Below are 22183 nucleotides of genomic sequence, written 5' to 3' on the forward strand. Positions count from 1 at the left end.
AAATTTCGTAGAATTTAGATAAGTGTAAGTCGGTCTAATAATTATGTTTCGGTGGCTGGTCAGTAGGGACAGCAACCAGTTTTTGTGACATTTTAAGTAGTTAGATAAAACAATCTTCTGCGGGAAAGACCCTTATTTTCATATGCTACAATTAACAAATCTTATTGTTAATAAGGAAAATCAATAGGATATTTGTGTGCTACTTTATGGTGTGCTTTTAATCCTATCAGAGTTCAAAAGATTGTGCTTGGTGAAAACCAACTTCAGTATTCATCCAACTCATTATTTAATGATAGTAATGTCATCACATAGTGCTGGCAAAGTCCTTACTTAACACCGGTAATCTAACAAATGTCTAAATTTCAAGATATTAAGTACTTGTTGGAAACGTTTTAAAATGTTGAGATTAATTTGGAATCACTCGAAAATTTTGAGATTTTATCCGTACTAACCCTTATATTTCCTAAACACGGAGAATTAAGAATCATAATAATTTCAATATCAAGTAAGTAAACTTCATAATAAGAAACGGGCTCAAGTTTGTGAAGAAAACTAAGCCCAAGCCCAAAACATTAAAATAGTCTCTAAGAGCAAGTCCAGCCCTCCCAAATAGGCTAGCACAGAGTCTCCCAAAACAACCTAACCCCCCAAAAACCCACTCCACCCGACAAAATAGCCAGGCCCAAAGTCCATCCTAGCTTCTTGGCCAACCCAAAATGGACTGAGGGAGGAATCGACCTATCTCATGACGTCAGCCACGAGTTGAGTCTTTTTTTTGCGATTGGAGTGTGGGCGCGCGTTCCTGCATTAAAAAAAGTGAGAATCTTACCATGGGCCACATGTCCACTTTTGAGTTGTTGGATTTCAACCTTTTTGAAATCCAACGGTCCAGATTAATTGACTTAATACATTTTTTTTATAAAAATTGTTTAAAAATGCAAAAAAAAATTAAATGAATTTATTTTTTATTTCTTTTATATAAATACCTAACCATCAACCACAAAAATTGTATTTTCGAAAAATAACATGTGACATAACAAGATTAGTTAAAAATTCTATCCAAAATTAAAAATAAATTTATTTTATTATTATTTTATAAAAAAATTAATAATATTTTAATACGAATTGACTGAACTCTTGCCCAGCTTATTTTTTAGGGTGGCGATGCACTTGGTCAAATACTGTTCATTGCAGTCAATTACTATTCATTTGGGTGGATTAAATGGGCTTTGGGCCATCTCTCTCATTTTTTAGGGATGAAATTGCTCTAATCGAATTTCAAAAACCCTGCAAACTGAACCCAGAAGGGTACACACACACGGTAGGGATTTTTTGGAACTCCATCGTCGACAATGTTGATGTCGAAGAGCTCGAAGATGCTGCAATTCGTAAACTACCGCATGCGGGTCACGATCCAGGACGGTCGCCAGCTCGTCGGAAACTTCATGGCCTTCGACCGCCACATGAACCTTGTCCTCGGCAACTGTGAGGAGTTCCGCAATCTCCCCCTTCTCAAGGGCAACAAGAAGGAGGACTGGGATGACCGCCGCACCCTCGGCCTCGTCCTCCTCCGCCGCGAGGAGGTCGTCTCCATGATCGTCGAGGGCCCGCCTCCTCAGGAAGAATCCTGCACCAAGGCTACCAGCGCCGCCCCGTTGGCCGATCCCAGTATAGGCCGCGTCGCTGGGAGAGGTATTCCTACAACCCCTCTCGCCCAAGCGTAGCCTGGACTTTTCGGTCCTGTTCGCGGCGTGGGTGGACCTGCTCTTGGGATGATGTAGTCTCAGATTTCCTAGCCACCGTAGATGTTCGCGTCTCCCATGACTTATCCGGCTGCGCTAGTGATTTGGCCTCCAGCTCAGATGGGTTACCCCGGGCAGGGGCATTCGCAGATGGCGCGGGGCCCCGCCCCCCTGGAGTGCCGCCTCCGCAGTTTGCTAGGCTGGGCATACCACAGCAGTTCTCGGGCCCATAACCGATGCAGTTCGGGCAGAGGCCTATATATGGCGCCTCCACCGCAGATGATGAGGGGACCGCCCCCTCCCCGCCTGGTAATGCCTTCTCCGCCGGGTGGAGTTCCAATGTATGGACCACCCCGCCCCGGCATGCCTCCGCCTCCACCCAATCCTCAGAACCAGCAGCAACATTGAAAGAATATGCTTTGTTTTGTTTGTCTAGAGTGTAAATTCTGAATGTATGCTGTGGATGATGAACTAGCTGACTTAGTTATGTGAAATTGAACCCATTTTCTAGTGTTACAACTGTGAAAGAACAAGTTTTTTCTTGCTGAAATCATCGTTTCGAAACACAAAGAATTCATTTTAGTATCTCAATTTACGTGACAATGCATGTGGGTTTTAAGTTTTGAGTACATATGATGCGATTCTCATGATTTGGTTTCAAGTTTCACTACTTGTGATGTTAGCATTGTGCAGAAAAACCAAATATATGGTAGAACTGATAATGCTAATCGAAACACAATCTAAACGAGATTTTTTTAATTTTCGTCGTGTTGATTGAAAGTTAAAATAAGGGAAGTGAACGGGGGTTTTACCTCAAATCCCCGATTTCCTAGTTCACTCTCGGAATTTGGACAACCTGCTTCTCGAGAAATATTTTATTGTGACCGGAATACGGATGGTACATCACCTGTTTTTATACAAGCGGTGGGAAATTGTATTTTTTTAAGTTATTAACTTTTCAACACATATATCTCATCATTTGTATAGTAACATGTGATATATGTTCTGATCACATTGAAAAATATCTCCTGCTCCTCAGCCATTCCGCTTCTGCTTTTTCCCCAATTCTTTCCTTCCCTAATTCCTTTTGATGCTGGAGTTGGGGTCTGTTAGGAGTTCCGAAAACAGCCTGTTTGAGGACGACTACAGATACAATTAGTTATTGGACCTGGATTGTCTGCTCTCCCCATCCCATGCCCTTCTCATGCCCTCCTATATTCTGTGGTCACGGTTAAGTCACGTCAACATTTTATATTGATTTTTTTTTTTATAGAAATAATAAGACAAAAAGTGATGGGAATATAAAATATTATTGTGGCTTAACCGTGATCACAGAAATATGAGGGGATGGGGAGGGCAGACAATCCAAATCCTTAGTCATTATGTTCTATATTTTGTGCCATCATCAAAACAAAAGATTGCGTTTTTGAACTTCTTTAGTTGTGATATTTCTTGTTGTTTGTTCGTTTTGGCTCACTTTCCCCTTGTATCCGAAAAAGAAAAAGACGACATCAATTTGCATATCGACATATTCTGCATTGTAGCAAACATTTGTTCTACTTTTGCCCGTCATATCTATTTCGTTCCTGAAGGATGAAGCAGAAAATAGTTTTACGTGTTTACGTTTGCTTCCATACATTACATCTTAATTTGTAACTTTGCTATCCTTCACCGGCTATGTATTTGCCTAACTTCCATGGGTAGCGAGATTCAAAGTATCGATTCCCTGCAACTTCACTAGGCACAGCATCTGAAATCTCTCTCAAGCCATGCCCTTCTAGCTTCACTCTCAAAGACCCGATATTGTCCACCAAGTTTATAATCTTTGTCGTCCCTGAAAGATAGATCAAAGAGAAGATCATGAAACCGTAATGCAATTAGCTCGTTTTGGTAAGTTTGTAATAGTTTCGATAAAGAAATCACCTCGAATATAGGCACCACATCACCCCCTTGATTGAGAACCCATGCTACTGCTAGGGCTACTGTTTGAGCAGCGGTGAATCCATGCTTCTTGGCCCAATTTTATATTTGGGTAAACTTTGTTCTTGTCAATATTTTTGCCTTTTGGATCTTGGGTATGATTCTGTGATCAAATTAAACACGAACAGTGGTTGAGCCAGCATGAGGTCATTGGATGTCCGTGATCTCAACAACTTCAAAAACCGCATGTATATTAATGTGTTTGTATATTGTATTTGACCCCTATAAACAAGCTAAGACAAACTAAATTGAAACCTCCTCCTCTTACTTCTATTTTCTTCTATCATTTTTGTCTTCATTTTCTCTATTCTTGTACGAAATACTTTAGTTGAAAAGCTTTGACAATCTTCAACATTACTCTACAATATCCTGCATCCACCTCGACAAGCTTCAACAAATGTTGGCATATATTTCGTCATATGTTTATAGGAATTGGAAGGTGCCTATTAGGTACTTGATGAAATGGCCCAATAAATTTTTTTTGGTTGATATTATGATTCTATTATTTGAAAATCCTGGCTACGCTCACGAACACGAGTTAAGTTGCTGTAAACCTCGAACATGATTTCGGTAAACATTTATATTAAGTTCCATACAGGTTGAGAATTTGCAGGTAAATTGTCCCCGACTGTCCTGCCACCGAAAACCCCACGACTGTCTTGCCATAGAAAACCCCACGACCGAGAGGTCTGTACGGAACAATACCAATTCCAAGTTTCCTACATTTGATGTACCATTAGACTAAGAGCTACTTGGTTGCATAATACTCTGAAATTGAACACGTACTGGCATAGCGGAACGATTCGTTTCTCGATGTCACGTCACCAAAGGGACCATTCCATTTGGACGGCAGTGATGGGATGAACAGCAGGAGCTCTTCTTATGGTGTCTGAACTTGCTTCTGTTAATTGGACGTGCATAACCTTCCACCAACTTCTTGAGCTACCCCATCTACGCCGCCCAGATGAAACAGTAACGAAAAAGGTGATATTGAAGTAATTACTACTTGGATTAAAAAAGAAAATTACTGCTTACAGTTTCCTCTATGGATCTTTAGGAGAAAACTTACATAGTTACATGCCACCGACAAGGTACGAGCACCGTAGGATTCCGATTACACGCAAATTTTTCTCTTTATCGTAGGCACTTGCATTTTAGGATAAAGTCATCATTACGCTATCTGACTAGGAGAAAACGGCCGTATAAGTTCGGGTAGTACCAAACTATAGGGTGTCACGCGCTTTTGTGCGAGAGATATTGGATAACCTCTACAAAAAAAAATTTCTCGCATTTAGAGATGTACTTGATAGTTATTTGATATCATAGCAAATGGTAAGTCCACAAATTTATTTTATTTTACCTTTGCCAGCATTACTTGGTTCGTGTAGGGACCATAAACATCTGCAGTGTCGAAGAATATGATCGTGCTTTTGAAAGTTAATTTGATGATTGACATGCCGACACCTTCAGGGACAGGGGAATTGTAGTTTCCAGTAAGTCCTAGGCATAAAATAAAATAAAAACCAACTTTGACACGTGTAGATTGCCAAAATATATCTTTTGCAAGCATCTTCCATGAGGGTTTAAGGGAATATTCGAATCCTTAAAAGAATATTGTCTACCGTGAGAAGTTCTTATAGTATAATTCTTAAATGTACGAACTAAAATATTTAAAAAAAATCATTGTTCATTTCGTTTGAGTATTGTTGCCGTTGATAAAAACCTAAAAAGCTGTCTTTACCGTTGGAAGAGAAAAACCAAAGAAAAAACAAAAAAATAGAAGATGATGCGCAACATTCCCAAAAACAGGAAAAAAAGGATGTGATATCCACACACCCTATTTTATTTCTCACACACCTTTTTAATTTTCGACCGTCGGATCGGATGAATTGAAGAAGATCAACGGACAAAAATTATCAAGGGTATGTAAGAAGTAAAATGAGGTGTGTGGATAGCACACAAAAAAATAAAAAAACCAAAAAAAAGAAGGCATTCCCACGTGAGTGGGTTGCTTCCCATTAAACATCAACAATGGACACACTCTTTGAGTTTCTATATATAGTTGAGGAATTATTTTAGGTATTCGGCGGATTCCTATATATTGAGATACTTTGAGGATTTATATTCCAACTTTTAGAAGCCTTTTGTCTTTATATTTAGAGACTATACGAATTTACCTCAATTCCCTGATCAAGTAAAATTGAATTTACCAAAATATATCACTCATGAGTTCCAAGTTTTCACCCTTGGTATCTAAACACTGGAGTTTTACACTTCTTTCTTGTACTTTGCACGTCCAATTTCACACTTCTTTCTCTTTCTATAGATTTATTTTTCGCTTTGGTTTCCATGGTTCCAGAATCATATATACACAAAAGAGAAGTGATGCGATGATCACACTGTTACGTGGTGTCATTACTAATTTAAGTATTCAAATATAAGTGACATGATTGATTAATTTGTCATGATAAATAGATCGGTGCATCATCTTACATGAATGAATTGGTAATAACACTTAGTAACTTGACAACCACGTTGAAAAGCTTCTTGTAAAAGGTTATTACCAGACTCATACATTTGATATTCATCTATATATGGACTAATGATGTTGGTTTCAATATGAGACTCATACATTTATAGTTACTTACTCATGTGCACATTAGATATTATTTTTCCTGCAAACTATTTATGTGAAATTGAGTATAGTTATTTGAATTTTGACCAACTATATATACATTCAAATTCTATTCGTACAAGGCACTTTAGTTAAAAGCCAAAGCTAAGTGGAAAGCATGAATAACTTTTTCGAGTATTGTTATAAGAAATTGATTCTTGGAGCCATTTAACAGCTACCATCTAAGTTTTAAATTTGGTAGATCAACCGCGCAACACAATTCTATGAAAATAACATGTATGACAATTTTTTTTTTTCAATTATACATACCACTGAGTGATTTGAAAAATCAATAGTTATAAATTGAAAATAGAAGTTTATTGTATTTTCAACGGTTAAATTTGCGTAAAACTCGCACCAAAAGTGAAACGTAACATTGTAATCGGACCCGATAACTACATAGTACAAGTAAACTGTGGAAGTACCTTTTGACTTGTAATTGACTTCCGATTTCCCTCATGAAGTTAATTACTCTTTAGAAAATTAAGAACGCAAACAAACTTTTTAGCCAATTTTTCTACAGGGTCTATTTTATTCACGTTCCATCCAAACTGTCGTTAAAACAGAGGCATGTGGAAAAAAAATTAAAAAAAAAAAGAGTTAATAACCAACCATAACTTCATATGTGAAAGTTTATCTTACGATGTTGGTCTCAATTCCGGATAAAAGAGTAAGAAGAGGGCGTCAAAAAATCGATAGCTGGCACTCAATATTCATGACAAATTCCTATGATATCCCACCTTAGTTAGTGAGAGAAAACTTTGTTGTTATTGTAATAACCAACTATATTCAAAAGAGAGCTGCATATGCTCAACTTAATGGAGGAGAAAGAGAGCAATATATGAGATAAGTATTTTACTCCCTGAAATTGTATTCACCAATTAACTCAATGTAAAGAAAATAAAAACAAAGAGCTAACCAAGATAACCACGGCGGTGTGGGGTCACAGCGGCGTGCCGGAGACTAGTGGTACCAAGAGCGAGCATGCATGCATGCAACAGAGATGGACCACCAAATTTTAATCCTTATTCAGTCTCTGCAATACTATTGATGAACAACCTGCAGAAAATTATAAGTATATATGTTTTTGGAGAGTTGCAGAGTGGTTTTAATTACATGGTGGTGCACAACGAAATTGGTAACTATGCGTTCTTACTAAATTTCTTGCTAATCAAATTTATGATAGATCGATCTTGACCATAAAAAATAACTAATGAGAGAAGGAAACAAAAACCCTACAACCAACGCAAAGTCCAAATTGTTGAAGCATGTCTCGCATCGGAAATCTAAAGAAGTTTAATTCTTCACATACCAAATGGTTTCAATATTAATTTGCATCGGTGTTCCTCTTGTATAAAACGCTACAACTATATATTAGTATCGTGTTCCACTGGACTGTCATTAAAACTTTAATTAACAAGGTTGTTAACATCACACCGAACGAAAGGTAAACAAGGCAATCAACACGCAGGCCATGACACTATATGTAGACTAGTAGCACATCACTAGCTAGGTCTTCATAGCTATATAAAAGGGACAAAAGGAAAAAACAGTTCAGAATACAACCTACCTGCTAATTAGAGAAGAGAGAGAGGGGTCAGGTTTCTGGTGCCAGCTGCTTAATTTCCTTTTTGCGTGACCTTATGCAGCCCTGATGAGCCATGCAAAAATAATGGTCCCCCATTTGCTATGTGGTTTTATACTTTTTTTGGGTTCATGCTTGATGCTTACCTTACAGAACAGGCAGGCAGAGAGAGAGAGAGAGAGATGCCCAGAGAGACAATGTGAAAAGTTCTCCAACTAAAGTTACCAAAAGAACTTCATAGAAATATAGAAACTCTCACACAAAAGGGCCGGTCTGCATGTGGTGGCGTGGGGGTGTGACAATATTAAAGTTCAAATTTCCTTTTGGGGCCACATGCATCCTTCATCTTTTCCCTTGTTTTACTTTTCATCTACTAGCTAATCTAACCCTAGTGCCTAATTTTCTCACTTTCAACCCTCTAATTAATCACTCTTTAATTAAGATACGTTTAACAAACGATATTATCTATATTAAGGAGGTGGGGAAGTGGGTTAGGCCTCACACTGAGTTAGCCATAATAATGTAGTTTAAATTCGTCTTTAACGATAATCAAGCCAAAAACCTCTCACTTACAAGTGAAGAGGAATACCACTAGACCGTAATACTAAATGGCTATTAAGATGCATTTTGTATAATCAATTGAGTTTTTTTTTTTTTTTTTTGGTCAAACGATAGATTTGTTAGATTAAATGTTAGATTAAGAAGCCGGCGAAGTTCGAACCCACGTCATGGTGAAAGGGCTACATTCCTCTCTACCACTGTGGTAGAGGGTCACTTACGTATAATCAATTGAGTTAAATGTTCACAAAAAATATGATAATCTCAACAAATATGATAATCTACAAGCCAAATGAAGCTATGAATAATACTTGCGTTTTTTCTTTATCGTAAAACTATTTTATTTCTGTTTATGTTTTATTGCTATGTATAGGAGGATTTTGAATGTATCCTAACATGTATGGTGGAATGAAATTTGAATTTCTTTAGTACAAGACAAATCATAACGGAGCATATAATTTTCCTAACTTTTTGACAAATTTCGATAGGCTAATCTACTCAAATTTACGAGATCAAGAGTTCAAATTTAAATTATGACAGCAACGAACATTCTACTCTGATCACGTCAACCCAACGCATTTCTTTCTCAAACATTAATATACATACATGTCTTTTTTTTTCTTTTTTTTTTTGTCAAATCAAAAAGTATTTATTTCGAAAATTAAGTTATAAAACATCCATCCACATGAGACAAAAAAAGATGGAGTGGAAGGTGCAAAACTTTGGTTGGAAGAAGCAAAAATTGAATAGACCTCTATATCCTATTCACATGAGACAAGGAGAGAGAGTGGAAGATGCAAATAAAGTAATTGCCTGGAAGAAGTAGGAAATTAAGGACCTCTGGCTCTATTTATATCCTCTCATCTCTTCTTATCTCTGAAGCCTCCAAGATGAAAGAAGAACAGAAAGAAGGAGAAGAAGAATGACCTAGCTACTTGCTATCTTATCGTGCACCTCCAATAGTTGAAGCTGCCAGCATGATCTAAGCTTTCTTTGTACATAGGACAGGCTAGATCATGTGGTCGCTTCACCTGTTGAATGAAGCACGAGAAAACCCTAGATTCACAGCCATCGACCTCCTCAAGAACCCATTAGGGTTTTTTTTTTTTTTTTCGGAGAAAACCCTAGAAACGGTCTGTTTACAGATATGAATATATTATTAATTTCGTAATTAGTTATCAGAATTTAATTACTAGATCCATGTCTTTTTTTACTCATCTGGGTATCTCACAATTTACTCTCTTTTTTTCACCATTTTATTTGATTTTGTGAACAATTCTTGTATGATGTTTTGGACGTTGTGCATGTTGTTGATAAAGTATGAAAACCTGCTTCCAGCTGTAGCTTGTGGAGAATCTCATTAGCAAATGAGAGAGGTTGGGGTTGGAGTGACAGAATTTCTCTTCTCTGTGTCAAGCGGTTTGGTGCTTTTGAGATCCATCCTCGTTCACTGGGAAAAGTGTACTGTATTTTTTTTCCCCTTTCTAAATTCCTTCAACTCATGTACAGTTAATTGTATCTCCTCTAATTCATGTTGCTGTATGCTTTCCCTTGTACTCATCTGTTCTGATCTGTTCACATCAAAAGATTCCTTTGAAATCTATAAATTTTATTATTTTTATTATCTTAATGAGATTCGGTCCTCTTCAATATATTTGTCTTAATGAGATTCGGTTCTGATCTGTTCATATAGTGCATACTGAATGTGTTTTTTGTTTGTAACAAACAAATATTATTAATCTAATTTTTTAAGGTAAAAATATTATAATCTAATTAAATTTATTTAAACTACAAGAAAATATATTCGAATTTGGATACAGAGAGAAAAACACATTGTTCTAGTCAATTATGTGGTTCACCTCAAATTAATATGATGAAGAATCTTATGTATATGCAAAATTAACTATTTTTCTCAAGAATATGCCCTGTGTATGCAATATGATACTGAACTCTTTCTATCTCTCAATGTCAAGCAATCAAGCTATTGTTAACTCGCTAGATTAATTAGCCTGGTTTATATAAATATAGTAATTAAGTAACATGACAACAGTAATGTACATAGTTGCAGATTTGATAGATATGGTCCTATGGACAAGGGCCCTTAACAGCCCTAAATATATTAAGCTTCATGATAGGAAACATAATTTCAGATCTGAAAGAGGACAAGAGAACCCATATTTTCTTTTGGTTTTGGTCTTCATTGAGAGAGAGACAGATATATAGGTAGATAAATAGATGCATAAATTTATCTACCATGGAGAAATAAATATGCAAGATTTCTGCAGTGCCCCAAAACATGTGGTTATGCCTATTGTTCTATCCCATAAATCATGTGTAACCGAAATTGGGCAAACATCTCTTCATTTGATGAGGATTTCCTAATTTTTAATACATTATTTGTGGACCAAACTTTTACATCCTCAAGGTCGAGAAATAAACAGTATGCTACATGAAAGAGAAACACCTCTCTCTCTCTCTCTCTCTCTCTCAATGAAGACAGCTGCTATGCAAGGCAAGAGGCAAGTATGATGTGTGACGTATATAGTATTTTCAAAAGTTATCAATCTCATTACGCTATGAAATTGAATGTCAAACATGCATCTTATAAGAAGCAGCTACCTAACCTCTTCATCAATATAACATTTTCTCTTTCGAGCAACTTATACATGACATAGATAAGGTGTTATTGTGTCATCCCATGCCCATAAAAATGTCATAGAGAGTAAAAATTATAAGTATTTTATGCTATCGACACGACGCCACTACAATAGTGTATTTATACATACGCCGAAGGTGGAATTTACAAAATGTTAGCAACTGTGCATGAACCCAAGTTTGATTGATGGACCTGTAACTTTTAATTTGGTTGTTAGTTGTGTGCTCACTCAACACTTCATTTTTGTTTGCAAGCCCCATATGGCTACACTCCATATAAGCTTTATGGAGAATGAGTGCACCGTCACGTCACCCATTTGTTGCTTACAAACCTTTGCAGGCTTGCCTCAACAAGAACAACTGGTTGGCGTGGGTTGCTTGCCAGAGTTTGTTACATGCTATAATTAGGCATGACCATGAGCTGGGGAGATTCTCTATGAGGATATCCACCATCACAATTATATAGCACTCATCATGCGTTAAAGTGATACTCTTACTTTGAAAGTCACCCACCCATAAACGAGTATAGTTTTGTTGCTTAAGCTCAAAAGATGTGCATGAGATAAGAGGTTTTGGTGTAAATGGTTAGATGACTCAATAAGATTTAATATATGTTGAAAGAAGAAAGCAATGCCAACTTTTAACTTTTATATATCAAAGTTGATGATAAAAGATATTAGTTGTGAGGAAAATTAATCTCTTTTAATTCTTACAAAAATGATCGGACTGGAAGAATATTACCCAATAAAATAAAAAAGACACCCTAATAACTCTATGTGACGACCCGTCCCTAATTTTCCATATAATTTTATCTCCGAGTGTGTAAAATGACGTTTATGCCCTGGTTGGCAAAGTGACGTCGACACAGTTATTCAGCTTTAAATTAATTTTCTCGATATCGTAATTAATTATTACCCATTGTTATGAATGCGTGAAAGAGAGTTAGACCCCGAATCAGACTTGTAACGAAAAAGTTACGTTTAGTTAAAGTGAGTTAACAATGGGTAGATTTGTACACGTGCGTGTTAATTATTCAGTGTAGGAAACTACTGTTTTTGATAAGGCATGTTAGACTTCGTCTGATTTCAAATTGTACAAAACCTTATCATTTTTCTCTTTAAAAACCTGTCCCGTGCCCTTTCTCCTTCACCAACCAATCAATCACTCTCCTCACTTCCCTCACCTAATCAGACAACTACCCTCTCTCTTCTTTATGTCCAATCAGAACCTCTCCCTCTCTCTCTCTCTTCTTCTTCTCTCCCTCACCCGAGTCTCCCTTCTTTCTACAACAACCAAGACTCACCATCAAACTTCATAGATCGACCTTTAAATTACCACCATTATACTCTCCTCATCCCCACGAACCTATCGGTACGAACCGATCATGAAATGATCAAGTTTTGAACCTCCAACTAGGAGCAACTTGGAGCTCCGACTCGGGTGTGGATTCTTTGATGATTTATAGTTCGAGTTACAAGTTTTTGGGAAGCTTAGAAGCCACTACACAACTCCTGGTGGCCACTAACCTAAGTTGGGAGAGGAGCCAACGTTGAAACACGCAGTTTCAAGGAGTTGAAAATAGGTCCGAGACTTTTGAGCTTTGTCAGTCCACTTCTTTCTACTTTTTGGACTTCCAAAAGGTATAGACTTGTTCTACTCTTCATAAGCTTCATTTCCATATAAAGTACGTCAAAAATGGTTGAGAAATGAAGAAGATATGAAGTTTTAAATTTTTTCCAGAATCCCGTTAAAATTCTCCAATTTCCAGCGAATTAGATGGCGGCATTGGAGCAGGCAGACGGTGGAGGACAATCGGAGAAGAAGGAGAATATTCCGTTAAAGTTAACAGAATATTCTATATATTCCGTCAAATCTGACGGAATATTCCTCTGTCATTTGTCAGCGTGTCAGGCGCGTGTGGCTGCAACTTGGCGGCATGTGAGGGCGCGTCCGGTCTCCGGGTGCCACGTGCTTGACGTGTACAGGTCCGTGATGTCGAGTAGAATGTTTTTGTATATTTAAACCATCCGTTTGAGCAAATTATGGGAGATTTTCCTAGCCTTTTAGTGTATGTCCTAATTAATTAATTAGTAAAGTTATTTCACATATAGGTGAGACTTACCCCGAGTAGGTATGAGGACAAACAAGGCTAGGATGCTACAATCCATCGATGTATCAGTGAGTGGGCATTTGTTTTTATATATTATATATAAAGTTTATAGTTTCCACATGTGCTTTTGGATTGAATTTACGCCAATCATGCCATGTTCTATTTAATTTTAAAAATGTCATATTATTGTTGAGATTTTTATATATTGTCATGGCATGTTCTTATACATATTACTTGCTCATCATGCATGCTTGCACAAGTGTATTACTAGCCCTAACCAGGGCCAGGCTTAACGTGTATGTTCACATCACACCGCACACTCACCTTGGACCCATTGTAGGTGCCAGTACGGTCGTACAGGTTGCAATAGGCAACTTCGACTCGTATGTGATGAGCCTAGCGCCAGTCTTCACGTGATTGTAGTACTATAGCGTATATTATGATTACACTCAGTCCTGTTGATGGCATAACTTATCTACATGAGCTAGTGTGTTAGTATAGATTGATGAACACCTGATTTTACTTATGCTACTGTTGAGATATTATGATTGGCGTATTTATGGATTTGTTGTTGATTTACAGTTGATTTCATACTTATATGTAGTATGATTTTCTAGAAACTATATATGTTTTACGGCGATGGGTTAGTATGTTCATAAAATAAATGTGTTTTATAAACCTTTGTTTTTGCCCACTCACCCTTCTGTTTTTTGCCCCTTCAGGACCTAATTAGCTGAATACCCTGTGGCATTCGAGGAATCTCTGGCGTATTCTGACATTACCATAGATAAATGTAGGGGCTTTTTCCTTGTTGTGTATTAAGTACTTTAACTAGTTTCGACTGCACTACTTATGTCATACTGTCATCTATGCTTTGAACAATATTTGTGTTTTATGTGTTTGTCCCACTACTGCGCACTTTCTACTTTAGATTAAATAAATGTTAGTTTTGGCTTAAATTTATCCATATTTTTATGCTTCACTTTCCTTTTTGGTTACGTCACCTTTGGGTGTAGGCCATCATGCCTCGACTTCGGTCGGGGTGTGTCACTCCATCTTTTTTAATTTATATTTTGAATAAACTATAATTAAGTTTTAGGATTAAATGACATAAAAGCCCTCAACCATTTAGTGTTATTCCAAATTGGTCTCAACCTTTTTAATCATTCCAAACAAGTACCCAACCTTTTGAAAATGTCACATCCGTTAAGCCTAGTTAAAGTCAGTTAAATTAACTAGGGGTTACTTTGTCTCCAAAATAAATGGAAGGTCATGGAAGCATAAACTTCACCAACTAACCGTCACCACCACCCCATCATGCCATTACCTCCAGACCCCAATGCAAAACTACTAACTTCAACTACAACTCAAGCCACCAACATCGAGAAGAAGGTTATGGAGGTTGTTGAAATGGTATGGACTACCATGATGCAACACCGCCATCTTTACCGCCCACATAAACGAACCTGAAGCTTTACAATTCGCAAAATCAGCATATGAAGAAAACACATGATCAGAAACAAGCTCCTATAAGCCCTATCTGATGTAATTTCAATTTGGGTCCATTTTTTATTCAATTTAGTACCCCGTTTGATCATTGCGTTCCATATTGTATAATCTATGTTTGAAATTTAGATTTTGAGACAGTTAATACTAATGTTGACCACAATATACCCCGTTGGTGGGGTTTGAATATAATATGTGTTTGAAACTAATTGGGGCTTGATGGATGTGACATTTTCAATATATTGACACTTGTTTGAAATGTTTAAAAAATGTTGAGACTAATTTGGAATGATACTAAAATATTGGGAGGTTTAAGGTACTTAATCCTAAATTCTATATATAAAAAAAATAATTTAAGAGATACCCCGACAACTATAATTTTGTTTTTTAATATATTATAATTTTCGTAGAATTAACAGTATTGCACTAGAAAAATTATATCCATACAAGACGTCTAATGACATCAAAGACACTAAAGAAATAAACCCAAAACGGAAAACTACCCACATCATAACATTTGAAGGATTTTTAACGAAACACTCCGGTACTGTTTACTTTAACCAAAACTACATTTTTACTCTAAAAAATCACTCATGGTACTATTTACTTACAACACATTTTTGTCATTTTGATTAAAACTCAAAGTTTTCAAACATTTTTTCGTTAGTTTCCTAACATTTAAAGCAACACTCATAACCATACCCATACAACCCACAATAACCAAATAACCCGTAACTCTAAACCTTGGCTGCCACCAACACCATATATCTCATTACATCTCATCATAAAGAACTTGTGGAACAATTGAGTTGGTTATATCAAACGATCCAGTTGTGCATAAGAGCAAACAATATATAGACTTGATTTGACTTGATAGGTGAAAAGCACATTGTTGGAATTCCTTTGTCCCACATCGGCCAGAAGGCTTGAGAACAAACCATTTATATAGAATTACCCCACTCTAACTAACACCGATGCCTTATGTATTAAAACCCCACACTTGACGGATTGAGCAGATGACCAAGTGGGGACAGTATCGGTGTTGTTGGAGTGAACCCATGACCCGTCTACCTAAAATTTAAGACACATGAGTTTATCTCAACAAAGTCTTTAAAATCTGTGATGCATTGAAGTATATTAAAAATAAAAGATGTTGAAATTTTATTTAAATTCATATTATATTATCTCTCTCTACACTAATATTTTAGTTCTTATCTATTATAGTATCTCTTTAAATCTAAAATTACTACCTAAATTCTCTGACAAACCCAAAGATTACATAGTGACGGGGAACTCATAATCACCACAACGAACTATTATTCACCCGGATAAAGACACCCAAGATTACATAACGCACGCAGAAAGTCAGGGTTCCAGGGAAACAACTTTGCACCAACTCTCCCACCCTAAAACACAAAAACCAAACATTTGAACCGCTTATGACAATTCCAACAAAAAACAGTGAAAACACATGGAGCAAGGGCCTAGGTGTCGCGGGAAGACAACAATTTACGTTGGCAGCTGAAAGCAATCAAGGTTCGCTCTCAACTCTCTCTCTCTCTCTCTCTCTGTTAAAAGTTTCGATTTTGCATTTTGTGACTATGAAGCTTAAATACTATGCATATATCTTTAGGGAAGCAGAAAAACCAATAAAGAATCTGAATTTATAAATTAATCTGAACTAGCTGAAAGAAGCTAATTAATCATAATCACCAACTGATTGTTCATTGTTTAATCTTCCATAACGCAGTGAATGAAGGGTTCATTGTTTATATTCATTGGAAGCATGTGCAAACTTTACCAATTTTTTATTTATTTATTTATTTTTTTCTGTTTGGTTTGGTTAATTAATTACTGGGAAAATTTGAGAAATCAGTAGCAACAGTGAAAAAATCCTTTGTACCATTGTCTTGGAAGTTGTAAAACACCATTGTCTTGGAAGTTGTAAAACAATGTCACCTAAGAATTAATAGGGGCCAATCTGAACTGAATGATTTATAGGGTTAGGGTTTTAGTTAATATGGTATGATTAAATTGCTTGATTGAAAAACGACTTGAGCTGTAGGCCTTTTCTACAGTGATATATTTATTCTCGATTTAAATCAGAAGAAAAGGCATTAGTTTTTGTGCATGTGATTAAAGTGCAGAAACCTTAGGAAAGAAAAGAAAAATCTGAAGCTGTTTGAGAAAACCCCCATAGTAATCAAATTTCCGAACCCTAGATTGAGAAAATCTCTAAAGAAAAACTATTTACAAGCATAAAACTTGAACTGTAAAAGACCTGAAAAAGATTACTGGTGTATATATGAGTACTTAATATTTCTATGTGTTTAACAATGCAGGTGCTCTTAGCCTTGGAACCTGCCATCCAGAAACTGGAATGCCCTTAACAAGCCAGCCAATCGGCCAAGACAATGCTGCAATTCCAACGCAAGCACCCCATTGCCCCCAGTCCAGCCTCTCAGTGCTGGCAAACTTCTTCAGAAATTCCACCATTAGCAGTTGAAGAACTATGGTAATACCGATTATTGCCAAAAACAGCTTGCTCTTGAGTAACCCCTTGAATATGTTCTTCTTTTCAAGTTTTCTTGCGTTGAACTCGTTGAAGACTTGACAGAAAACAAATGTGTTGAAAATAAGGGTGTTCTTGACCTTTTCGTCCACGCCGAAAATGGATCTTCCCTTAAACTGTAGGGTTAGCAAGATTGTGATTTGATACAAGGCCTGAGCGATAAGGTTTCTCCACATGATTCTAGTAATGAGTGGTTCCGTTCGTCCCACGGGCTTCTTTTCCATGAGATCATTTGTCGGTTCTTCTGTGGCCAAAGCTAAAGCCCCCAAGGTGTCCATGATGAGATTCAACCACAGCAGCTGCACTGCAGTCAGTGGAACTTTACCAGAAGAAACAGCAGCAACAAAGTTGATAACAAGCGCAGCGACGTTGACAGTGAGTTGGAACTGGAGGAACTTTTGAATGTTGTTGTACACACACCTTCCCCATCTCAAAACTGTCACAACAGATGCGAAGTTGTCATCTAAGATGACAATATCCGAGCTCTCCTTTGCAACTTCGGTGCCTTGGATTCCCATTGAAAGCCCAATGTCTGCTTCTTTTAGCGCAGGTGCATCATTCGTGCCATCTCCTGTGACCGCAACCACATGGCCTTTCTGCTTCAAGCATTGCACCATCAGAAGCTTGTCAAATGGTGAGGATCTTGCCATCACACGTATCTTATCGATCCTTTCCATCCTCTCTTCAGGTGAGTAACCTCTGAATTGTACCCCTTCTACTACAGACTCAGTAGTCTCCAAATCTTCATCTGTTTTGAGTATCCCACACTCAAACGCTATAGCTCTTGCAGTATGCAGATTGTCGCCAGTTATCATCTTAACGTTCACTCCAGCAGCTCTGCAACCGTCTACTGCTGTTCTGACTCCTGGTCTGCACGGATCCTTTATACCCACAAGACCTAAAAGTGTCATTCCACCCTCTTCAAGCTTCTCAGGAACCTGATCATTCTCGTCTTCAAGCATTCTATGCGCAAAGGCAAGGCACCGGAGGCTTTTTGATGCCATGTTCTGAATGGTTGATCCAACACGCTTTCTTTCTTCGTCATCCATCACTCTTAGCGCCCCAGTTTCATCATAATAATTTGCGCACATTGTGAGTATCATCTCAGCAGCTCCTTTCCAATGCGTCTGAGTACCCTTTTCGTTGTTCCTCCTAATCAAAACACCGCTTCTCTTTTTCTGCGAATTGAAGGTTTCTACATGAATTATCTCACAGCCTTGTTTCACTTCATCAATGTTCATACCCAAATCAAACAAGGACCATGAAAGTATTGCTTTTTCAGTAGGGCTACCCGAAATCTCAGGGAATGAAGAATTTGGTTGACAAATACTTCCGGTTGTGTTTAAACCAACACCCTCTTGGAGTAAATGGAGGACCTTAGGCGCTATCTCGGTGATATTCTCTTCGGTCATTACTTGTGTACCAAGCCAGAACTCAGTGACCTTCATCTTATTTAAAGTAAGAGTACCTGTTTTGTCTGTGCAGATTGTTGTTGCCGATCCCATTGTCTCGCAAGCGGACAGCTTCCGAACCAAAGCATTGTCATTCATCATTTTCTTCATTGAATAAGCCAAGGTCAAAGTAACAGCCAGAGGCAGGCCTTCAGGAATCGCCACCACGACAATGGTAATTGCTGCAGCTACAATCCCCACAACACCATTCATCACATCATCAAACTTCATCTTTCTGCCTCCAAATTCCCTATTTCCGCTGACATCTACGGTGTTTCCTGTGAAATAACGAATTAGAGAAACCACAAGAACAAGGAGAGCCACTGCCAAACCAACCTTCCCAATGTACGAAGTCAGGTTGTTGAGGCGCACTTGCAAAGGTGTTTGCTCATCCAAATCGCGGCTGATCGAGCTCATCATCTCTCCCCACAGTGTGTTCATGCCCACAGAAGTTACAATCATCAAGCCAAACCCATCTGTCACCTTTGTACCTGATAGAAGAAAAGGGTTGCTTCTATCATTGATCTTAATGTGGTCGCTTTCTCCGGTCATGCTAGACTCATCCACCTTCAACGAATGCCCTTCTAAGAACAAACCGTCTGCTGGAACCTGATCACCGACCTTCAAACACACAAGATCACCAACCACAACATCAAAGATTGATGTAGGACGGCGCAGTCCATCCCTCACAACTTCCACACGTATGTCATCGCTCTTCGAAGAAAGCTTTTCAAATTGTCTTGACTGCTTAAAGTTGGAAAGTGCAGATACAATAACAACCAAGAATACAGCAACGATGATGCTGCCACCGTCATACCACCCATCTTTCAAGCCATGCTGTTTAATACCAAACCCTAGGGAAAGTATTGCACATACCAAAAGTATTATAATTGTGGGGTCCTTGAAAGCTTCAAGCACGAAACTCAGCAACCCTTTCACAGGCGGCTTCTGGTACTCATTGGTGCCAAAAACATTCTTTCTGTGTATCAGATCAGGCTCAGCGCCGCTAACACCACCCTTCATGTCAGTCTCAAGAACTGCAGCCAATTCTCGAACCCCTCCAAATTGACTCAAAAGCTCAAGGTTCTTTTCCTTCACCATGTCAGCAAGCGTCTTCTGATCAATGTTGACAAAAGGAAGGTGTTTTTTGTCACGTGCATTGTTGCGATCGTCTTGATTCTTGGGTTGCACGTCTATGGTTACAAACGAGAGGGAGTACAGCAACTGGGAATTGTTAACGGTTTGTAGTTTCTTGGCAAGTGAAGTAAGAGCCCTGGTGAAGTAAATGGCTGTGAGAGCTAACCGCCACCTCCGCTTGTAAGGTTTCGGGGTTGGAAACTCTTCTTGATCGGAGATGGCTGGTTCTCCAGCAGGTTTTCGAGACCTCAGTGACATGAGAATCGAAAAGAAAATTAATATTTAAGTTGATCAAGAACACAGAATTAAGAAGAAACAAGCAACGCAGGAACAATATATCAAAACAAAAAGTAAGGCTTCACTAGTGAGGAGGTATACGTAACACTACTTGTTTATATAGGATTGATCTGAATCTTGATTTCCATGAAATTTCATGGAAAGAGGAAAGAAAGTTCACTGTAGCTTCTCTTGTGTTTGGTTTCCGAAGAGAGAATTAAGGAATCTGGTTCTGATTAAGGGGATCATTAATCACAATCTTTTTGTTAATCACACAATCATGGCTTTGAAGGAAAAAGAAAAAAACCGTGTCCTAGTTTAACGTTACTTGTTTTGCTTTCTTAGATTTACGTAATGTTATTCACACACTTATTTTTACTTTTCTTACACCCCTCTCAATTTTCAGTCATCGAATCATATAAATTGAAGGAGATCATTGGCCAAAAATTAACAAGGGTGTGCTAGAAGTAAAAATGGGTGTGTGAATAGCACTTTCCTTTATAAAATCTTGCATGTTAACCAATACCCCCATTAATGCCTTTTTTGGCTCAACTTATATCTTACTTGAGATGGGCATTTCCTCTTATATTTCAAGAGAATCATGTTGTTTGCCAAATTTCACATTTAGATCAATGGATCTAACTAATGGAAAGTTCGTGGAGATTTCTCTTTTCTTTAGCAAAAGGGAGCGTAGTTTCTTGGGACACCCTTTTGGTATAAATGCTGTTATTTTCCTTTACAAAATCTTGCATGTTAATCAATGCCCCCATTAATGCTTTTTTTGCTCAATATATTTCTTACTTGAGATGGGGATTTCCTCTTATATTTCAAGAGAATCATGTTATTTGCCGCACTTCACCTTTAGATCAACGGATCTAACTAATAGAAAGTTCGTGGAGATTTCTTTTTTCTTTAACGAAAGGGAGCATAGTTTCTTGGTACACCCTTTTGGTATTGTTGACCCTAAAAACTATCAAGCCTACGTGGTGCGCAAGCCGAGTAATCAATAAGCTAACTATGTCCTTCCGTTATGTGCGGGGCGTGCCAACTAAAATACATGGATGTGGCGTTGAGCACACTGCTGACTTCTTGATCTTGCGACTGCGGCCGAGGAAGGATCATGTCTCGGCCTTTGGGTTCTAGAGCCTGAAGACAAGGCTACTAGTCTTGCGAAGTTCATAGATCGTTAGCGTCGGATTCGGTCACGGTGATTATATTCGTAAAAGTATAAACACGTTGAACCGGCACCAAACTATACGAACACAAGTACTCGAAAGAGATGTATGCCTTAATGGCGAATGTGGTTCGACCGTCAGAATGCCGAACTCTAAAACTAACTCGTGAATATCCAATCATAAAACAACATGGCGTTTAATGTGCCAAGCCCAGTAATCTGTAACACCTTACTTTGTCGAGAAAGCTAATGAGATGATCTCTGCCAATAAGGACTCGAAAATTCTTCTTGACCGAGACTTGGATAGGTAACGAGTCGACATCGACGCAGTGCTGCTTATCCAAACTGAAGGTGCTCCGCGGTCAACTAATTCTACGACAACAGTGCTGTTTATCCGAGGGTGACGAAAGCAATTTATTGAGTGCAAAAGCTGAAAACAAGAGATAGATAAGACTTATAAATATAAGAGAATAAAGAATGTTCATTTAAGAAACGTGTTCAGAGTATACAATTATCTAGAACACTAAAAGAATAATATAAAATTTAATGAAACAAAGGATGAATCCTACACCAAGAAGACTCGAAGATGCCGATGTGGAAATGCCTTGACGTCGGGATTGTATGCCTCGATTCTAAGTCTTGAAGGGGGCGCAAAACAAACATGAGTGGACCAAGTTGATATATATATAGTAAAACAATTATCAACGTACTAACCCCCAGTTTTTATGAAAACACATATATAATGATAAACATAGGTTTTCCG

At 37.9% G+C, this 22183-nt stretch overlaps 1 protein-coding gene, 1 long non-coding RNA gene, 1 other non-coding gene and 1 pseudogene across 3 annotated transcripts; 3 read left to right on the forward strand and 1 right to left on the reverse strand.

Moving 5' to 3' along the window:
- The first annotated feature begins 1268 nt into the window (after positions 1-1268).
- On the forward strand, positions 1269-2315 carry LOC103419552 (uncharacterized; annotated as a pseudogene).
- A 7097-nt stretch (positions 2316-9412) lies between these two features.
- MIR167F (microRNA MIR167f) lies at positions 9413-9652 on the forward strand. Its single transcript, NR_120897.2, has one exon. It is a non-coding gene; the product is annotated as a microRNA MIR167f (primary transcript).
- A 2707-nt stretch (positions 9653-12359) lies between these two features.
- LOC103434160 (uncharacterized) lies at positions 12360-14263 on the forward strand. Its single transcript, XR_529230.4, has 4 exons — positions 12360-12834; positions 12935-13179; positions 13306-13372; positions 14027-14263. It is a non-coding gene; the product is annotated as an uncharacterized lncRNA (long non-coding RNA).
- A 2747-nt stretch (positions 14264-17010) lies between these two features.
- Positions 17011-20479, reverse strand: LOC103419498 (calcium-transporting ATPase 12, plasma membrane-type-like). The gene has a single exon (XM_008357598.4). It carries the CDS (start codon positions 20226-20228, stop codon positions 17133-17135), a length of 3096 nt encoding a protein of 1031 aa, XP_008355820.3. The 5' UTR covers positions 20229-20479; the 3' UTR covers positions 17011-17132.
- Positions 20480-22183: the final 1704 nt, after the last annotated feature.

The sequence above is a fragment of the Malus domestica genome, chromosome 04 (assembly GCF_042453785.1).
Source record: "Malus domestica chromosome 04, GDT2T_hap1".
In the NCBI taxonomy this organism is placed as follows: Eukaryota; Viridiplantae; Streptophyta; class Magnoliopsida; order Rosales; family Rosaceae; genus Malus; species Malus domestica.